This window comes from Suncus etruscus, chromosome 17, assembly GCF_024139225.1.
Source record: "Suncus etruscus isolate mSunEtr1 chromosome 17, mSunEtr1.pri.cur, whole genome shotgun sequence".
NCBI classification, from domain to species: domain Eukaryota; kingdom Metazoa; phylum Chordata; class Mammalia; order Eulipotyphla; family Soricidae; genus Suncus; species Suncus etruscus.
Genome location: NC_064864.1, coordinates 26,198,120 through 26,217,611, shown reverse-complemented (window position 1 = coordinate 26,217,611; position 19,492 = coordinate 26,198,120). Strand labels below are relative to the sequence as shown.

Here is a 19,492-nt window from a genome sequence, read left to right as displayed (position 1 = left end):
ATACCTTTTTTGTTTTGTCTGTTTTAGGGCCACAATCTGTGTTGCTCTGGGCTTACTCCTGCTCTATAATTAGATACCATTTCTGGAAGGCTAATATGGGTGCTAGGTATGGAACTTGGGTCAGGTGCATGCAAGGTAGAACACCTTCTCTGCTATATGATGACACTGGCCCCTAAATTAAGCAACTTTATCTAAAGTCGATTTCATTTCTTAGCAAAGTGAATTTAAATGCATTTGAGATGTGCTTAATAATTTACACACCAAAAAATTTTATAGTCATTATATTTCATAGTTACCTAAAATTTTGATGGGTAACAGGTGAAAATATTGTGAAGTGAAAAGTGATTTGTTATGCTTTCATTATGAAATTATAGTTATTAGTGATAGTCAGGTCTGCAATTATGGCTCTTTTAGAAAAATTTAAATCCCTTAGTAATAGCAAAAGTTCAGGCAGAGAAACAAAATATTGCAAAGAACAGTTTCATGATAACAAAGAGGAAAATATTATTATGTAGTAACAATAATTCTTTCTCATCTTCCCTTCTTTTTCTCACATACATACAAACACACACATGTGTGCAATTTAAACACAAAATGGCCTACAGAATATTCTGTGATATTATAAATATTCTAAATAATTAAATAAAGTGTTATGAACACATTTACACAAATACCATCTACTGGAAAAAAAACACTGAGAATTTAAAGAAAAAGTTCTTCCTCTAAGGAGTGACATTTTTACACTTGAGTGAAATGGTCTTACTTGCTCTTGAAGTAAAAAGCTGCACAGAACATGCCCACGATGATAAGTCCGAAGATGATACATGAAATTGACAGCACCTGCCTTTGATAAATTTCTTCGCTCTCTGAAAATTTAAAAGCCAGAATTAAATGAATGTTAGCAGGGCAAGTATAGACAATATTCATCTTTTCACTTCTGAGATGGTAAAGATCCTTTCAAGGCAAAACGCTTTCTTCCTGTTATGAATCCAAGGAAGTTGATTCAATTTCAAAATTATTTACTATATTTTAATGTTTTATTTTGGTATCTATATACAACACCATAACTCATACACTAATATAATTATTATAAAACTAATTATTAAAAGAAATTTCATGCTTAATAAAGATGTGAAATATACATTTATCAAGTATGATGGACCTTAAAATTATCTATAATACAAAATATATCCACAAGATATATATATCTGTATATAGCTATATATATATCTACATATATATATATAGATATATCTATAATAGGAAATATATCCACAAGATCACCAGTGCAGTGATAGTTTTCAGCATTATCTGATTAGTGATGCTTATGTGTTTTCTTATTTTTTGCTCCTTGATTTTTAATGTTGCACGAACTTACCTACTGTTTACTGGTGTCATTCATGAAAGAGAATTTCAGTTGGGCACATATATGCTTTGTTCACCCATTCTTTGACTTCCATAATACCAATAGTATAAATTACTACACCTGTTGCTTCTATCACACACTGACAAAACATTCAATTACAAGCTTTTTATTTTTCAGCTACTATCATTACACTTCTAGCTAATTTTCTACAATATGTCTAATAAAAATATTATTCCATCTCATCAAGCCTTTTTATACATAGACCCCAGAATTTTCTCCTCTGATTATTCTCCTCATTTTCCATTCACTTATAAACTAAAGCGACTCTGATCCATGATTACAGTCATTCATTCTCATGTAAATACCTCAAGTAATTGATCCCTCGCTCCCTTTTATATATTTGCCAAAATGACCATGTTTGATGTGACATTTCTATACTCCTAACTGGAAAAGTGCATAATTGGGGAAGTACACCAGAGGAGATAGACATCAAAAGAGACATTTTGCTTGGTGTCTAAGGTTGATTAATAATCTCATCAGTCTAGTTCTCTATGTTTCTAATTTTTAGCCATACATTTTCTACAAAATTCAAGCATCTCACTTATTCTCTCATTTTTATTTTACTCTCAGATCTTCCATACAATTTATCAAGAAGAAAAGAATGTTGGAGACCTGGGAAATAGTACAGAAGTAAGGGACCAGATATGTCATTACTTTAAGTAACTCTGGATGCTCCAGCGCACCACTGGATTTAAGGGCTCTTGTGATATTAACATCGAAGCATTCAAGTAGCACTGGAGCATAAAGCACTAGCCATAACTCTCTGGTCTGTTTGGTCATGGTGTTATAGTTCAGAATGTACCTGGGCCCTTCCCTGAGTATTAGATAAGTGGCCTCTCATTCATTAAAAAAAAAAAAAGATAGTACAAGATTATCTTATTTCATAACAAAACTATATAAAATTAACTGGTTGAGTATATTTTCATTTTTTGTTTAACCTATATTAACATAAAACAGTTATTTCTTTATATATATATATATATATATATATATATATAAATCTTTAAGCGCCAGGATTACAAGCATGTTTGTAGGTGGGTTTCAGTCATAAACAGAATACCCCCCTTCATCAGTTATTCTTAAGTTTTAGTGTGGTTTCAAGTTACCTTGTGGCAATTGAAGGCCACACAAATAACTTCTAATATTGTTGTTGACTTAGTAGGTCTTAACTGGAGATAATCTGTTTGCCTATTATGAAGTTTCAAATTTATAATATATATAATAAGTTTATAATATATAAAATAAAAGATATTTTGAGGACTTTTGAATATCTAAAAATCTACAAACATTTATATGATCACTCTGAACAAGAACTGGGTGCTGAACAGAGATAAAGTAATAGATATGCTTGATACCACTTTAGTAACAATATTCAAACCATCATATCCAAAAGGTAAAATAAAGAGAAAGAGAAAGAGAGAGAGGGAGAGAGGGAAAAAGGGAGAGAGGAGAGAGAGAGGGGGAGAGAGAAAGGGAGGGAGGGAGGGAGGGAGAGGAGAGAGAGAGAGAGGAGAGAGAGAGGAGAGAGAGAGAAAGAAAGAGAGAGAGAAAGGGAGAGGAGAGAAGAGAGAATGTCTACCAGAGAATCAGGCATAGAAATAGAGAAGAAAAGAGAGCACAGCGCCTTTTGCCTTGCAAGCAGCTGACCCAGAACCTAAGGTGGTTGATTCGAATACCGGCGTCCCATATGGTCCCCCGTGCCTGCGAGGAGCTATTTCTGAGCAGATAGCCAGGAGTAACCCTTGAGCACTGCCAGGTGTGGCCCAAAAGCTAAATAAATAAATAAATAAATAAATAAATAAATAAATAAATAAATAAATAAATAAATAAATAAATAAGAAAGGTAGAAAGGCAAGACGTAAACTGTAGGTATTGGTGGTGGAAAAGATGTAATTGGTGAAGGATATTTTATATTTTTATGACTGAAATCATGAACAATTTTGTAAAAAAATCTTATAGAAATAAACAATATGAAATATAACAAATTACATTTTAAATTGGAAATGTACATAAAATGTAAATAAATTTCAAAAATAATTATTAAAATTTTGTTATTGAAACATAAATTAAAATGTATTTAAATTAACTATTGCAAGTGTTTTTTATATAACCTAAGTTAGTGAATTTTTCAATTGGAAAAGATTCAACTGAAGTTAGAAAATGATTTGCTTTGCTTTTAATATACGCTAAAACTAGAAAAATATTCAATTAGTAACAATGTTTTATTTTCATCAGAACGTACTTTGATCTTAGCTTTTTATTCATCTCATGCCTTTGTATTACTGAATAAGGGAAAAATACCTATTTCAATTCATTCTGATGTCTTCATGACCTTAAATTCAACTACAAGAAGAATATAAATATTATTTTCTCATTAAAATGTTACAAAATTCTGTATTTCAATTTTAATAATTTTATTAAAATAAAAGTATATATTATAATTTATGTGTATGTCATTATAAATTATTTCTGTATATGTTAATTCAAATATAAGCACTTTTTTTTGGTTTTTGGGCCCCACCCGATGATGCTCGGGGTTACTCCTGGCTATACTTCGGAAATCACTACTGGCTAGGGGTACCATATGGGACGTCGGTGATCAAATCAGGTTCGTTCTCTATCTGCTACATGAAAGGCAAATGCTATACCTCTGTGCTATAACTCCAGTCCCAATATAAGCACTTTTTAAAATTCAAAATTATAAAATATTATCATTGCTAATCTTTTTCAATTATTTGTTTTGATATACTAAATTTTAAGGTTCCTATATTATTGCTTTATGTGATAAAAACTATGTATTTTACCTTCTAGCAACAGTGTCAAAAATCCTCCACTATTATAAAAATAACTTTTATTTACCATAGCATTCTGGCAAATATTGTTTAAAAATTTTGGAAAAAATATCCAACAAAGTTTCAAATGTAATGCCATTTAGCCAAGTGAATATTATTTTAAAAAATGCAGATTTGATTTTTACTATTAAAATGTGAACTGATATGATTCACAATTTTAATAGTTACCAAAACATTTCAATTATAAGATTAAAGTAAAAGCTGTTTGAAAATGTCTGCATTAATTCCTGATAAAATCTTTTGAAAACTTGATTTATTAGGGAATTTCCTCAAAAATGGTAAAAAGGAAAAGAAAACCTTTCATTATACCTATCTGTAAAAACTAAAAATTTTTCCCTAAGATCTGAGCCAAAAAATAAAAATATCAGTTTTTGCTATTTCTGTTCAACAGGGCACTGGTGGTTTATTTAAAGAAATAAAGCAAAAATATATGTCCAATTTAAAAAATTATAAGAAAAAACATGCTTAGTTATAGACAATATGACTGTGTGCATTAATTGATATAATTGTATAGTTTTTATCCTTTTTATGAATTTTGTATATTATGTTCATTGATTTGCATATGTTCAGCCATCCATTTATTCTTGGATTGAATAACACTTGATTGGGGTGTCTGATTAGTGACCCAATCCACCAAAGCATGTGAATTCCTTTATTTTTCATTGTTTTTCAAGAAAAGTGGGCAGGAGTAATTTTTTAGCACAGAGCCTATAGTAACCACAACAGTAGCACAACCAGGTATGCCCCCCAAAAAAACCCTCAAAAATAAAATTTAAAAAATTTGTGGGCAATATGATTTGAGATTCTGATTCCCAATTATCTGAAATCAAAACTTTTTCTTTTTATACATGCATATTTTAATCTCTAAAATCTATAAACCTCATAATGTTAGTTTCTTAACTTGCTAATCAGTCTTTACACAGTATAATCTCTAGTCACCCTATTTGCATAGAAGACAATTATGAAAAAAATTGAAGCAACAAAATAAACCAGAAACACTTGGAGTTAGTGGAGTGGATGGTATAAACCTAATGTATGGATGTACTAGGTGTCTGTTGTTTTGGGTCAAGAGGTGGGCTGTTCTGGGGATTTCCTTGTGCATGGGAAACAGGGAGATTTGCACATACTGGAGTGACAGTGGTATGGAGGGGATCAAAGCCTTAGATGAGCATAGATGACAAAAGAGGTCGGAGTTAGCATTTTGAGTCCATTGGGGCATAGGCAAAAGGGGTATTTCTAGAGCAAGTGCCAGGAATAAGTGACACATGGTATGAGGACAGTTGGCATTGCTTTTTGTTTTTTTAAAGAAATTAATTTTCAACTAGGGACATTAATGGTAGGAAATGTGCATTAGCGAAGGGTGGAGTGCAATGCATGACTGAAATGCAATCATGAACAATTTAGTAATCACAGTGTTTAAAAACAGTAATTATATAAAATATATTTTGGTTAGTCAAAATGACTTTTTTGTAGCAAGAAAAAAGATGAAGGACTCAATTTACTGTACTTCAAGACTTATTATAAAGCTACAATAATTATGTCAATATGATATGGACTTACTGAGTGAAATCAATAAAATGAGGGCTATGGTTTATAAATATATACAAGCTAGGCTAGGAAGTTGCTTAAAGGGCTCAAACACAAGCTTTGAATTTGAGAAAATTGAATTTGGTTCTTGGCAGTACATCATCCCTAAGTACTACCATGAGAAAATTACAAGCAATGAGTCTCTGAGGACTACTAGGTATGTTACAACTCCTTCCCCCAATGATAAGTGGAAATAAGTGGCCAATTGATTTTTACAATTAAATCAGGCACTTCAATGGAGGAGGGATAGTTTCAAAAACAAACATTTCAAGAAGATAATAGAAAAGTGTACAAAAATAAACCATAACCATGGTCTTCACAGCTTATTCAAATATAAATTTACAGAGGCTGGAGTAATAGTACAATCAGTAAAATACTTGCCTTACATATGGCCAACCTGAGTTTTATGCCTAAATTCCATATGCCCCTGAAAGTCCTTAAATACATAGGGTTTAAGGAGGGATCCTAAAATATAGAGAAAAGAGTACTGCCAATCATGTACCACAAAACTAAACCAAACCAAACCAAACCAAACCAAAACGACAACACCGTAAAAGTCAGAAAAATAAATGATGTAAATGCAAAATTTTACATTATGAAAATTATCGGAATTGAGGTACATTTCCAAATATATATGTGTGTGTGTGTGTGTGTTAGCACTAAAAGCAAATTAAAAAGTCATCAAAATGGTTTTTAATTCATATGAAATTTATAATCACAAAAATTATAACATAAGAAGAAAACCACATATAATGTGATCATATTTTAGTTCTATCACTTAATTAGCTTGGACTGATCTTGGGAATGTTGTTTAGTATCTCTGGGATTAAGTTGCTTCATGAATAAATTGAAAGTGTTTATACAAATTTTATAAGGTCCTATATTAATAATTTTTTCTGGGTCTTAGTCAGCAGTGTTTGAGGCTTAATTTTTACTCTGTCATTAGGGATGGTGATATGCTCTGGTACCAAAGATCTAACAATATGTTATAGTGCCAAGGACCTAACCAGGGTAGGTATTTTCAGTGATTCTTTGTCTTGCTATTTGGCTAAGACTTTTGTTTTATTTCTTCCCGTCTCCTTTAATATAGTGACGTAAATGTGTTTATTCTCAAAAAATGTACAGAACAAACAGTAAATCATTAATCATTTTGTTTATTTGTTTGTTTTTGTTTTGGGTCACATCCAGCTGCGCTCAGGGGTTACTGCAGGCTCTGCACTCAGAAATCACCCTTGGCAGGCTTGGGGAACCAAATGGATTACCAGTAATTGAATGGAGGTCTGTCCAGGGTTAGCCGTATGCAAGGCAAATGCCCTACTGTTGTGCTATCCCTCTGGCCCCAAATTATTAGTCTTTCAGATAGTTACAATAATTTATTAGGAATGTCATATTGAATGAGTTACTCAAAATATATGTCGAATACAATTTCTTTATATCACTTCTAATTTGATGTTAGAAATGATACTATAGATGTGATTAATATATTATCTTGAGCTTGTTTTTTGTTTGTTTGTTTTGTTTTGTTTTGTTTTGGGGCCACACCTGGTGAGGTTCAGGGGTTACTCCTGGCTATATACTCAGAAATCGCCCCTGGCTTGGGGAACCATAAGGGAAGCTGGGGGATTGACCTGTGATCTGTCCTAGGCTAGCTTGCAAGGCAGATGCCTTATGCGCCACAACTCTGGCCCCTGAGCTTGTTTTTTTTTTTTTTAACTTATATTCTTACTTAAGTTTCTCACATAATAAGTAATTTAATTTAGTCCATAGCACCCTTTTAGCTCTGATCATGAGAACTAAAAGCTATGCCACATTTATTTGTTACCTCTGATGACTTTGCTGAGCATATCTTCAGATATACAGAAACTTGTCTTCATTCTTTAACAATAATATTACTTCATTTAAACACCATGGTTTACACATTTGATAGTAATAAACATGATACTGTCATTCCATGTTCTAACACCCATCCCACCCACTTGTATAAAATCCGCTCCACATAGTCTCTCTGATTCCTTCCCACACTCAAGCCTGCCTCCTTGGCAGAACATAATCTACTTTATATATCTTGTTTACAACCAAGTGGTAATAGAATTATTAGGGAAAAACCCACAGCTAATGTAAATTGGTGAAAATGATGGTATCTCCCATTGGAGTGATTATGTCATTGTCTGAAGGTTTACTAATATGTTTCTTGTTGTTAATCATTCTATTATAATTTTGTTTGTTGACTTTGCATGGCTTTTATGCTATTTTGACATCTAACTTGTTGTGTTCCTACTGGGGTGCCAGTATGGAAACATTTGGCAGTGTTGCATGACTGCATATGCAGCTGCTTGCTTCAAGAATTCCAGGTTCTATGACTGATATGGCTGTAGCTGTAGGGCATGTCTGTGGCAGAAAGTACAGAATTACGGGGATGACTGCATTCATTTCAACAGAGACTTGGAGATCTTAGCTCAAATAGCAACATACCAGAAATTTTGTTTGGTTGTTAGGCATCTCTACAAAGATCAGGGGAAAAATAGTGAATTTGGACCATTGGCAAGTACCAGGACTTTGGCAGGATGGAGGAGATTGGACCCACTTCTCCTCCTGAGAGTATCCCAGCTTTCAACTATGAAGCAGGTGTACCCATGATTTTTCACAGCTCGGTTTACGTCTCTTTTGAGAATAATTGGAGTTTATGGAGCTGGCTTATATGCAGACTGAAAATCGTCTCCTTAAAATAGGAAACTTCCCCAGAATGTTTCTTTTCTCCTTAAAAATGGTGATTTTGTAGTTTTGATGAAATTTTTTAGAATAAAAATATGATCTTAGTTTCTGAACTTAACATATGTCTGAAAGAGCAAATTTTATTTTTAAATTATTTCCCTTGCTTTCCTTCAATGTATGCTGACAAAAAATGATTCTAAGAAAATCAGAGATAGTAAAGAGATAAAACAGTGGAAAATAGCTTTCACATTTCTTCAGTCATATAAAATACTCTGTATATTTATTTATCAAATGTTTCAAAGTACTTTATTATAGTCATGTTTTTTATGCTTGTACACTTTATTATAAATTTAGCTGCTATCATCATTTTAACCTAAATTCTAGCGTCCACTATTTATGCTCCTTGGCACTTTAAAAAAATGTGTATATAAAAGCTGAGTGCAGATATGAAGAGGACATTAACTCATGCAAGAAAGCATTCAGTGTCTAGGCAAAAAAGTAAGAGAAACTTTTAAGCATTTCCATATTTAAAACAATCGCTCTCTGAAGGATTTTAGCTGATAGAACCTACTATTTTGAAGAGATCTCATAAAGTTATATAGTCTCTTTTCACACATGAGCTAGTTAAAGGTTGAAATAGCTAAATCATCTCCCAATAATTCACTGTGTCAAGAGTGTGCAATCTAAAGTCAAACGCCTGGCTTATAAGCCTTAGTTAGTGTTCCTTTCTTCCAAATCCACTATTAATGTTTCATAATTCTCAGACAAGAGATGTCGAAATAAAGATTCAAAGCCCAGAGGTACTTCTTTTCTATCTTTATTCCTTCTCAATAAAATAAGAATATGTCTATGTATACATAGACAATCAATATGTCCAAGCTCATTCCAAAATACTGGTCTAAAGTATATACAATGACATAAAATTTATTCTTAGGAAGCTAAACTCAGTGGAGAGAGTGGGTTGAACAGACTCTGGAAACTTCTCTAGAATATCCGAGTAAGGCACACTGGGATCCCTGATACATGGAGTGTGGTTTAAATAGGTCTAGTCATAGGTCTACTCATCACATCTCTTAGCTCCAGATATTTTTTTTTTTGTTAGATTCTCTAAGAGAATCATTAGAGTCCAGAAAGCATGGTAAGGCTGTGAATAAAGAAGAGGGGTAAAGAACTAAAAACACATTAGCTTAGTTTTCTATCACTAAGAACATCCAACACTCAACCTCAATGTAAATTCTCTAAGACTACATAAAATGTACTTCAACATTACTCAAAAAGGAGCAAGAAATTGGGGACATGTCCACCAACTACCATCTCATTGTTTCAGAGAACATCTGTGGGTAAGCTCTCTGACACTTCTGGCCTCCTCTCCAGGAGACTAAGCAACTCTTGAGTTCTTTTATACAAGATTAGAGACCCTAATGTATGGTGACAAAGCTGCGTTCCAGTTTTGGTCTTTTTCTCTGGAACTTAGAATATCCCCAATGATATTTCATTGCAATATTGTAAAAAGACTTTAAAACATGTCATTTACAATTAAAGAGTAAAAGATTCCTTTGGTTACCTGACACATTAAGACATTTTAGTTTCTTAAAAACAGCATCTGTTTAAGAGAAAGAGATCAAAAGCAAAAAAATATATGAGTCTAGTTTCTGAAACTTGCCAAGTTACAGTTCTGAATCATGTTTTGTATCGCGCTGTGAATTCAATTGTTGAGCAAAGCATTTTGGACTGGAAACTGTCTCATGTGACTTAGCATTTACATTAACTTTTAGAAAAAAAAATGACCCCATTTTCTTAAGCTTAGATCATGATTTAAGAACATCTATTTGCTTTTTCAAAAGCTGTTTAATTCCAATCTGATTTAGCATTCTAAAGCAAATATTCAGAACCCCCAAGTGCCACTTTTCCCTGAAGCAGTAACTCATTCATGCAACTGTAGATTCACTCATGTTTTAAAGTCTCTATTTTGCATCATTTTAATCAAGTCCTTTTATCAGAGACGAAAACAGCACATTGTAATGATAAAAACTGCTCAAGCTGGTGATCTTTTACGTTCACTCTTCATTAAAAAAATTTCACCTTACATGAGCAGATGGATGGAAATGGACCAAACTAGAGTCGATAAAGAACCAAGATGATTTCATCTGATAACTAACTCCTGCTAATAATGAGGGTGATTCTTAGTGCCAAGAAGAATAAAATCTCCAGGCTTCTTAAGTGCATTTCCATTTCTTTTTTTCTTTTTTTGGATTTTGGGCCACACCCGTTTGACGCTCAGGGGTTATTCCTGGCTACGCGCTCAGAAATCGCCTCTGGCTTGGGAGAGGGGGGGGCATATGGGACACCAGGAGATCGAACTGCAGTCCGTCCTATGCTAGTGCTTGCAAGGCAGACACCTTACTTCTAGCGCCACCTTCCCGGCCCCTCCATTTTTCATTTCTGAGGCAAGAACTCCAGTTCAGATCTCAGCAGGGACAGTTCCTCAAAATTAACAAATTTCAGTCCTGACACTATCCTTTGGGAAGAAACAAGCTTCCATACTGATTAGTACTCCTCCAATTTGTGCAAAAACATGAGTTCCCGAATCTAACTTGAGACTGTTAGTCAAAATACAAGCCACAATTAGGAGTACTAACTGAAAAAATTATGTAAAGCAACAAGCTTCCATACTGATTAGTACTCCTCCAATTTGTGCAAAAACATGAGTTCCCGAATCTAACTTGAGACTGTTAGTCAAAATACAAGCCACAATTAGGAGTACTAACTGAAAAAATTATGTAAAGCAGCTGTTTTTAGTTATGTAGTTTAACTACCTCGAAGTTCACATATATTGCTATCTAGGAAATCAAAACATCATGTTTTTCTCATTAAAGTCACTCTTTATATCTGGTATCACTGTAAATAGGCATTTCTAGGGAAATGAAATTTACATTAACAAGTACATTCAAAATCCAGCATCAACCTCAGCTAGGCACAGTAAAGTTTATATAAATTTGGAACTCACCCCAAATTCATCAAGAAATCAGAACAACTTGGAGCCTGGTGCCACCAAGTATGTGCAAATCTCTCTCGGAAGTTTAGTTTTCTATTTTGCAAATGGGTGTGACAGGGTTTCATTAAGGCCTAGTTATGAGTCTTAAGTGGTAAAATATCAGAAAACTGCCTGAGCAATATTTTCTTTCTAGCAGTGAATGCCATTCCTTATCTTCATATCAACACTAAATTTTCTATTAAATTTTTGTCAATTATAATTGATTTGTAGATCTAGTAGTAACTAGATATGTTAATGTAGATATTTTAATGTATAAAAAAACAAAATATCTTGTCATGGTTTCTTACATACAATTTTATTCTTTGATATTGTATTTTGACATTATGCAATATATTTTACTACATTATCAGTTGATAGCATCTTGATGCTTCATTTAATAAAATATTTTCTACAATAGCAAAAATTACCTATTGATTTTAAAAGTGCTACAGATGATTTTTTTTGTTATTTAAGTTTTTATTTATATATGAATTCCTTGCAGAATGGAAAGATATACTATTTAAATACATTAAGAGGTTGAAAAAATTTGTGAGGTAATATTCTATTTTATGTAATGTGCAGGGCACCATTTGCTTTCTATAAACTTGCATCTTCTTTTATTAGATATTTGTTTTAAAATGATTACAACCACTTAAAATAATTTTGGTATATTTTCACTTTTCAATTCTCTGGAAAAGGCTGAGCAAACTGAAATAATCACTTGCTTGCATGTTACAAAGAATTCATTTCTAAAGTCATCTAAGCATGATGTTCTGCTTTTATTACTTTAGATAAATTTTAACTCCAACTTTTGCCTTTTTAAATTATATCTTTTGTGTGATATTTTCAGTTCATTATTAATTTTTTTACTCTTCAAAGTTTATCAAATTTTATCTTTTTACATCTAATGGTTGAATAATTGGCTCATGAGAGAAGACTTTTACATTTTTGCCACAAAAATATCAACACAATTAGCATGATATTAGATATTTTAATGTCAATTTTTAAATATTATTCTTTGATTTAAGAATTACTTATGAATACATTCCTTATTATTAAGTGTCTACATGATTCTATTTTTTGCTGTTGATTTTTAAAAATTAATTGCTTTGGGTTACATTGGCTTGAGTACTACACAAATAACACATATACATTAATATTATTCACTATTTGTATCTACTATATCATACTGGTCACCAGAAATTCATTAACTTTTATTTTACTGTCTTTAAAAGTTGTTAAGACTAATTATGAACTAAAGGATAATATTTTGGGAGAAAAGACACTAAATGATGCTACGGTATTTCTCCTGGTTTTGTGCGTAGAGACTACTCTATTTTTTGGGGGGGATCACACTGGCAGGATTCGGGTTACTCTTGGCTCTACACTTAGAAATCACTCCTATTGGTGCTCAGAGGACCATATGAATTGTCAGGTATAGAATTCAGTTCAGATCAGTGCAAGGCAAATGTCCTACCACTGTACTATCACTCTGGCCCCTTTAAAACTATTTTATTATGGCTCAGAGTATAATACAAAGTGCTGAAGACTGAGTTAGTGTTGCTAGATATAATTCAATCCCTTAATCCACTCTACTATTACTCTACCTCAATCACTGTAAACTTTATAAATGTTAAATGTGCATTCTAATTGTTTTTTTTTTCCTTGGATATATGACTTTCATTTATTCTCACCGGCTTTTTATCTTTTTTCCTAATCTTATTACAATGTCATTACTAAATAATAAAAATATTATCATAAAATTATTATTACAAAATTATTTTATCAAATTTTTATGATTTTTAGCAAATGTTTCATTAGTTTATTGTCTTCAAGTATATATAATATTTTACTATATTTTTATTACAATAGATATTGTTGTAACTGGAATTTAGTATAGTCAAATATCTGGTTTGCATTTAAAATGGTATGCTTCTACATATGAAATTCAGTTTGTAATATCTCAAATCTATGCTATAAAATCTTCATCGTGTATATTAATGTATTTTTATCCATCTATCTAAATTCATATCTAATTTGTACTTTCCATATCCATGTCATTTTTTACTGTTATGAATAAAAGTATTTTATTTATTGATAATAAAAACATGAATCACTTAGAAAAATACATTTAAATATTAAAAGCAAAAGAAATATTTTTTTGATTTTATTTTTTTTAATTTTGTATTTTTAATTATGAGAACAATGATGCAAAGAAAGAGGACAAGGTAAAGTTGCAGTGGAAGGACAATCACCCATAAACAGAGTTCTCAGAAGAAATCCCCTTGCTGATTCCGAAATTTTGAACTTACAGTCAAAGAACATTAAGAAAAATAAAACAGAACCCATATACAATTACTTTGTCCACAAGTCCCCAGATTGTAGTACATTATAACATTTCTTAGCAGTACACAAAGCAATATAAGGCCATGAAATTTATGTGACTCCTTAAACATTGAAAGCATAGTATTTTTTTTTTTTACATTTTCATGCACATGCATCTTAGTTTAAGTTAACATCAAAAGTTTAAGTGGATTTTTTCTTTAAGGTTTAGAGTCAAAGGAGCACAGTAAAAACGGTGTTAGAGTGGCAATTATTGTTTGAATAGGCCCACCAAAATGTAGGGGACATGGAAAGGAAAAGCCTTGACCTAAATACAAGGAGACCCTACCCCTGAAGTTTCCTGGCATAAGACCAACTCTAGGCTCCAGGCAAGCCAATTTGTTCAATCCAAATCATTGTAGTGCCAATACAGTTTTATTTTTCATGCAGTCTCTATTGTTGGCATCAGGTTTCTGTATTAGTGATACTGGAATCTGCATATCCTACATTAAAGTCAAGCTGGTGTGGAGCATCCTCTCATTTCACCTCACAATTAAAGGGCAATGCAGAAAGCCCTGTCCAGTAAGCAGGTCATTGTTGTTGTTAAGTCTTCTCAGTGTTAAGGGAAGTCTCTTTTGAGTAGGTCGATGTCAGAGCAGCTGTAGGGTCTTCCCAGGTAGAGTATTGCTTCCAGGTGATGATATAGACAACCTTGGATGTTTCATAGATGGCTTCCCTAGATCAGGGGTGAATGGAGAATGCCCATTCTGCTGAGGCCTGTGCCAGGTCATTATGTCAATGTTCAGGGTGTAAGGTCCCTTATGTATTCTTAACCAGGCCTAGGGTGGGTGCGGGGCTTGGGTGACCCCAGCATCCCTCTACCGCCTTGCTCCAGATCTCCAGGGCTTCCCCTGGGCCACATGCCTGGGAAAGCCAGCGAGGTGGGTCCCTTGGAGGAGCTTGTAGGTTACCCTAGGCTTTACCCCATTCCCCACCCGGTTCCTTAGGGAGGGTTGGGGTGGAGACTTTGAACTTCCAGCCTCCCAGCTCTTGAAGGTCTCTTTCCTTCCTGGGAGCCGGGAGTCTCTGCCAGCATGGGGTTTGGCAGGCCTCTGCCATGCCAAAGGCCTTCTTAACCAGGCCTACGGGTGTGTGGAGCTTGGGTGACCCCAGTGCCCCTCTACTGCCTTGCTCCAGATCGCCAGGGATTTCCCTGGGCCACATGCCTGGGAAAGCCAGAGAGGCGGGTTCCTTGGAAGAGCTTGAAGGTACCCTAGGCTTAACTTGTGGGTGCTGAGAGTTTCTCGGTTGCACTAAAGCAGTCACTGGTAATGTTTAACCAGTCTATATGTTCAAAACAGCTCGGGGGCTCAAGATACATTAATAGTACTCCCTATCCTTGAATTATGTTTTGTGTGTGCAGAATGTCCATTTTGTACTCTGACCTTTTGCACACCCCTACAAAAGCTCATTTTTCTCTTTAACTCTCTCACCCCCTACCATCATTACTCCACATTTACCCTTTTTAACTTCAGTACTACAGAGTTCTAAGTCACAGACCATAGTGGTGCACTGGAGTTAACACCCCCCCCCCAGCTATTTCAAAAGGCATAAAAAGGGACAGGAATGTCTTTTCAACATTTTATGTGTGATTTCTTTGACAGTTATAGCTCTTGCTGAATATTTTTTTATACAGTGACGATTTTCCCCATTTTTTATCTGTTCTTCTCTTTGTGAACTGTTCAATAGGGAATTTGGTAAAAGAGTCCCTCAGTTTAATTCTTATGTTTGAACCAAGTCACGGGTATTTTTGGACGTGTTCTTATGCCCCCATATACACCGATAATGTCACGTGGCTTTATTTCTGATTTGCATAGGCACATTCTAATTGATAAATGTAACATTAATCATATTTATTAAATTTAAGATATTAAGTATGATTTTTATAATGCATGCGAACTTTTAGATTTTTTGTTTCATTGACTATTAATTGCTAAATAATATAGCTACTTAAATTTATGATATTGATATTTAGATTTACCTTTCAAGTTTCTTGTATCATATATAATATGTATAGCCACACATTTTATCTTTATATATCTCGGTATGTGTTATGAGATACACATAACTTTATGCATAACCACACACTTTACCTTTTTATATATAGTTTGAATAAACTCTATTCATTCTATAATCAATGATCGTCAGTCATCAATAATAAGTGAACCTTATAACTAGTTAACCTCTTAGCCTTTAATAATTTAAATAAATTTAAATAAAATAATTTAAAAAAATAAAAAATAATTTAATTCAATAAAAGAAAACTCTCTTCATTCAACAATTAGTGAATCTTATTAATTGGTGAGACCCTTGTCACTAATAAACTTTCTTCAAGTTCAACATTAATATTAGTAATACTTTATCAGCTTTATATGGCCTACTGTATGAACATTTACATGCTTCATTTAATTAAAATTAAAATCTTTAAAAATTGTTTAAACATGTTTATGCATTTTATGGTTAATTCTTTTCTTTTCCATTTCTATTTTCCTTTTATTTTGTATTACCTATTTGTCTTATTTTGGTAATATATGGCAATTTTAAAATTTAAAAATGGCTGCAAATAATATCTCTGACCTTTTGGGATAAATAAGGCCTAATTAAGTCATAAATTTGAATGTAAATTATAAATCTAGCAATGCTCTGACATAGTATTATTTATTTTGTTTTATTGCAAAAAAAGTAGTTTTGGTTTAACAATCCAAAACTATTAATCTAACTAATTATTTTAATAAATTGAAGAACAGTTCATCCGATAAAATTAAGAAAAATCTCATGAAAAAGTAACCCTAATTAGGTTAATATAATTTAAAATAAATTTAAAAACTAGAAGTAAATTAAAATATTCTTACTGTGGTATATGTAGTAGTAAAGCTATTAGTAACCAAAATAATCACAAAGTGTCAAAAAGTTTATGTTAAGACTAGAAATAAGAAAATGAAACTCACAATGATTACATTCCATCAAATTTGTGCATAAACTCTAGGAATGGAAAAAAGAAAACTATAAAGAAATCAGTGAATAATTTTAAGAAAAGAGATCAGGTCCAAATTAGTCTGAAATAACAGCTTTAGCACCTTCTTCATCAGAACTCTAATCAAAAATTAATCTACGCAAACAAATGAGACCCAGAAAGAGAGATCCTCATTTAAAAATCAATAATGGTGGAGGAGCATCGTGGTTTTAAATGGACAGAGGTTTCAGAGGTGTAGAAATTTACACTGAGAGTGTGGAGGATAGGGGATGTATGCAATTTGTGGTATACCAATTTAGCAGCCAGCATTATAGTGATTAAGAATGGGAACCTTATCTTGAGAGTCAAAAAGTAAGTGACATTATGATGTCACTGAATAATACAATTATATGGGGCTAACCCAGATTCAATCCTTGGTACCCAAAATGATCCTTTGAATCTACCAGGCATGATCCTGATTGTAGATTCAGGAGTTAATCCTGTGCACTCTGGATGTGGAAGAGACTCCTTCAGCCCACTCCTTCACCTCCCAAATCATGCATGGTCAGGAAAGTCTAGGAAAAGGAAGAATACTGGGCCTCAATAATTCTAGCAGTAGACTCACTTCTACCAAGGGGCATAGAGCAACAATATATGTATAAAGAGTAGCTAAACCTTGGGAAAAGGAATCTCAGATTTCATATTTATAGCATTGGAAAATGAAGAAAGAACCAGGAATAAACCAGGGTTGGGGTTATTTCCTAAAAACTTGCTACACCCTCACTGATCAAGGTGGGGAGAAACAATAACCCACTCTATAATGGTCTTACTAATGAAGAGCAAAATCCTAGTAAAAGCACACTTTGATAGCAAACAATTGAACTAAATTGGTGATAAGGGTGGCAATGGGGAAAGAGGCCATTAGGAATGTTTATCTATGGTCAACTTACATAATGTCCATTAAGTACCATCTTTATTTTAGAAGTTAACTTGTCGACTGTATTCTTAAAACAGCAAGTGCATTGTAGGTCTTCCCTAAGCAGGCACCCAGAATATGGATTTGACTTTCTCCTGTGTCCTTTACCTGACCCATAGACTGACATAAGCTTTTCTGCCTTTGAGCATCTGCTCATGCTCACATCACTTCCCCCCATACCAGACAGATCATTGCCACCTCAGTCATTCCCAAGTTTATACAATCATAGCATCTCTGCAGTAAACAATACTCATGATTGAATTTCAGGCCAGTTTGATTATTGACCACAGTTTAGTAACCAAACCTTTGAGGACATACATGCTGGTAGAGACAAAATTATGTGACTAACACAAACTACAACAGAACACTATAAACTATCAAAGAGAATCCAAAATAAAAGTCCTGTGGTATTCACTGAAATAAAAGGATCAATGTAAGATAATATCATGAAGCATAATTAAATGAATGAGATATATATGAGTACATTCCAAAACATAATTTATAAAGCTGAAAATATATGTAACTAAAGTTAATAATAAAATAGAGGGCTTAATAGATTTGAGAAGTCAAAAATGAAATATGTGAGCTTAAATGTAAGGTTGAGATAAGATGGGAATAGAAGGTCATGTGCATGGCATCCCTTCATTGACACTGTGCAAGCCACAAAAGGGAGAGAGTGAATTAAAATTAAAAATGCCTGACCCAAAGGTTTTTGGAGAAGGATGGATGGGAGGCAACAGGGCATCAGGGAGGGTGAGAGAAATAGTATAGACATTTGTGGTATGAAAGATGCACTGGGAGAAGGTTGTACATTGTTTGGCTATCACTCAATCATGAAAAACCTTATCGGTGGGAAAAAAAACCCTGTTATATGAAAAATCGTGTAACCATGGTGTTAAAATAAATAAATTGCTAATTGAAAGGAAGTAAATAATGAGAAGTCTTCAATAACTATAGTTGAAAAACAAGTGGGGCTGTACTATATTCGTAGAACACTTGCCTTCCATATGTGAGGTCCTTTTTTTGATTAAGGACTAAACCAAATATTATTAATAACAATGTACAGGCTCTTCAACCCCCCAAAAGTTAATATGTTTTTTCAGGGGCACATAGAATTTTCACAGATTGGGTTTTCTGCGCAAAAATGGCAATAAATTAATGAAATTACATTAATTTATTATATTTTAGATTTGTAATGATATAAAGCAAATATTAAGCACATAAACGAATCTAGAGGAAACATCAAATTTATGAATACTAAGCAACTAGCTAGTACCAATTGTCCTACTGGAGGCCCGTAAGCATGACAAATATTCCTTGTCACCATAGAGTTTGAGCAAAACTTTATCTTTGGGTCTCACACTAAACTGACTTGACTGGCCAATTATCAGTAAGGGTGGCTTCACACCTCCTGAGTACCATTTGAGACACCAAAGAATTAAACATAAAAGGTGTGAAAATAAATTTAATTGAAATAGAAAGTATTTGCATATTAAAAATTCAAGTGCTGGTTTTCTTTCTTTCTTTTTTTTTTTTTTTTTTTTTTGGTTTTTTGACCACACCCGTTTGA

The 19,492-nt window shown here is 33.2% G+C and overlaps 1 protein-coding gene across 2 annotated transcripts in view; it reads right to left on the bottom strand.

Annotated features, from left to right (window-relative positions):
• The window catches only part of NRG3 (neuregulin 3), a 1,117,732-nt gene that overhangs the window by 44,188 nt on the left and 1,054,052 nt on the right, over positions 1-19,492 (bottom strand). For both annotated transcript variants that reach the window (XM_049790772.1, XM_049790773.1), the window contains exon 5: positions 764-866. In XM_049790772.1, the coding sequence (XP_049646729.1) occupies positions 764-866 (103 nt within the window). The remainder of the gene's footprint in view (positions 1-763; positions 867-19,492) is intronic.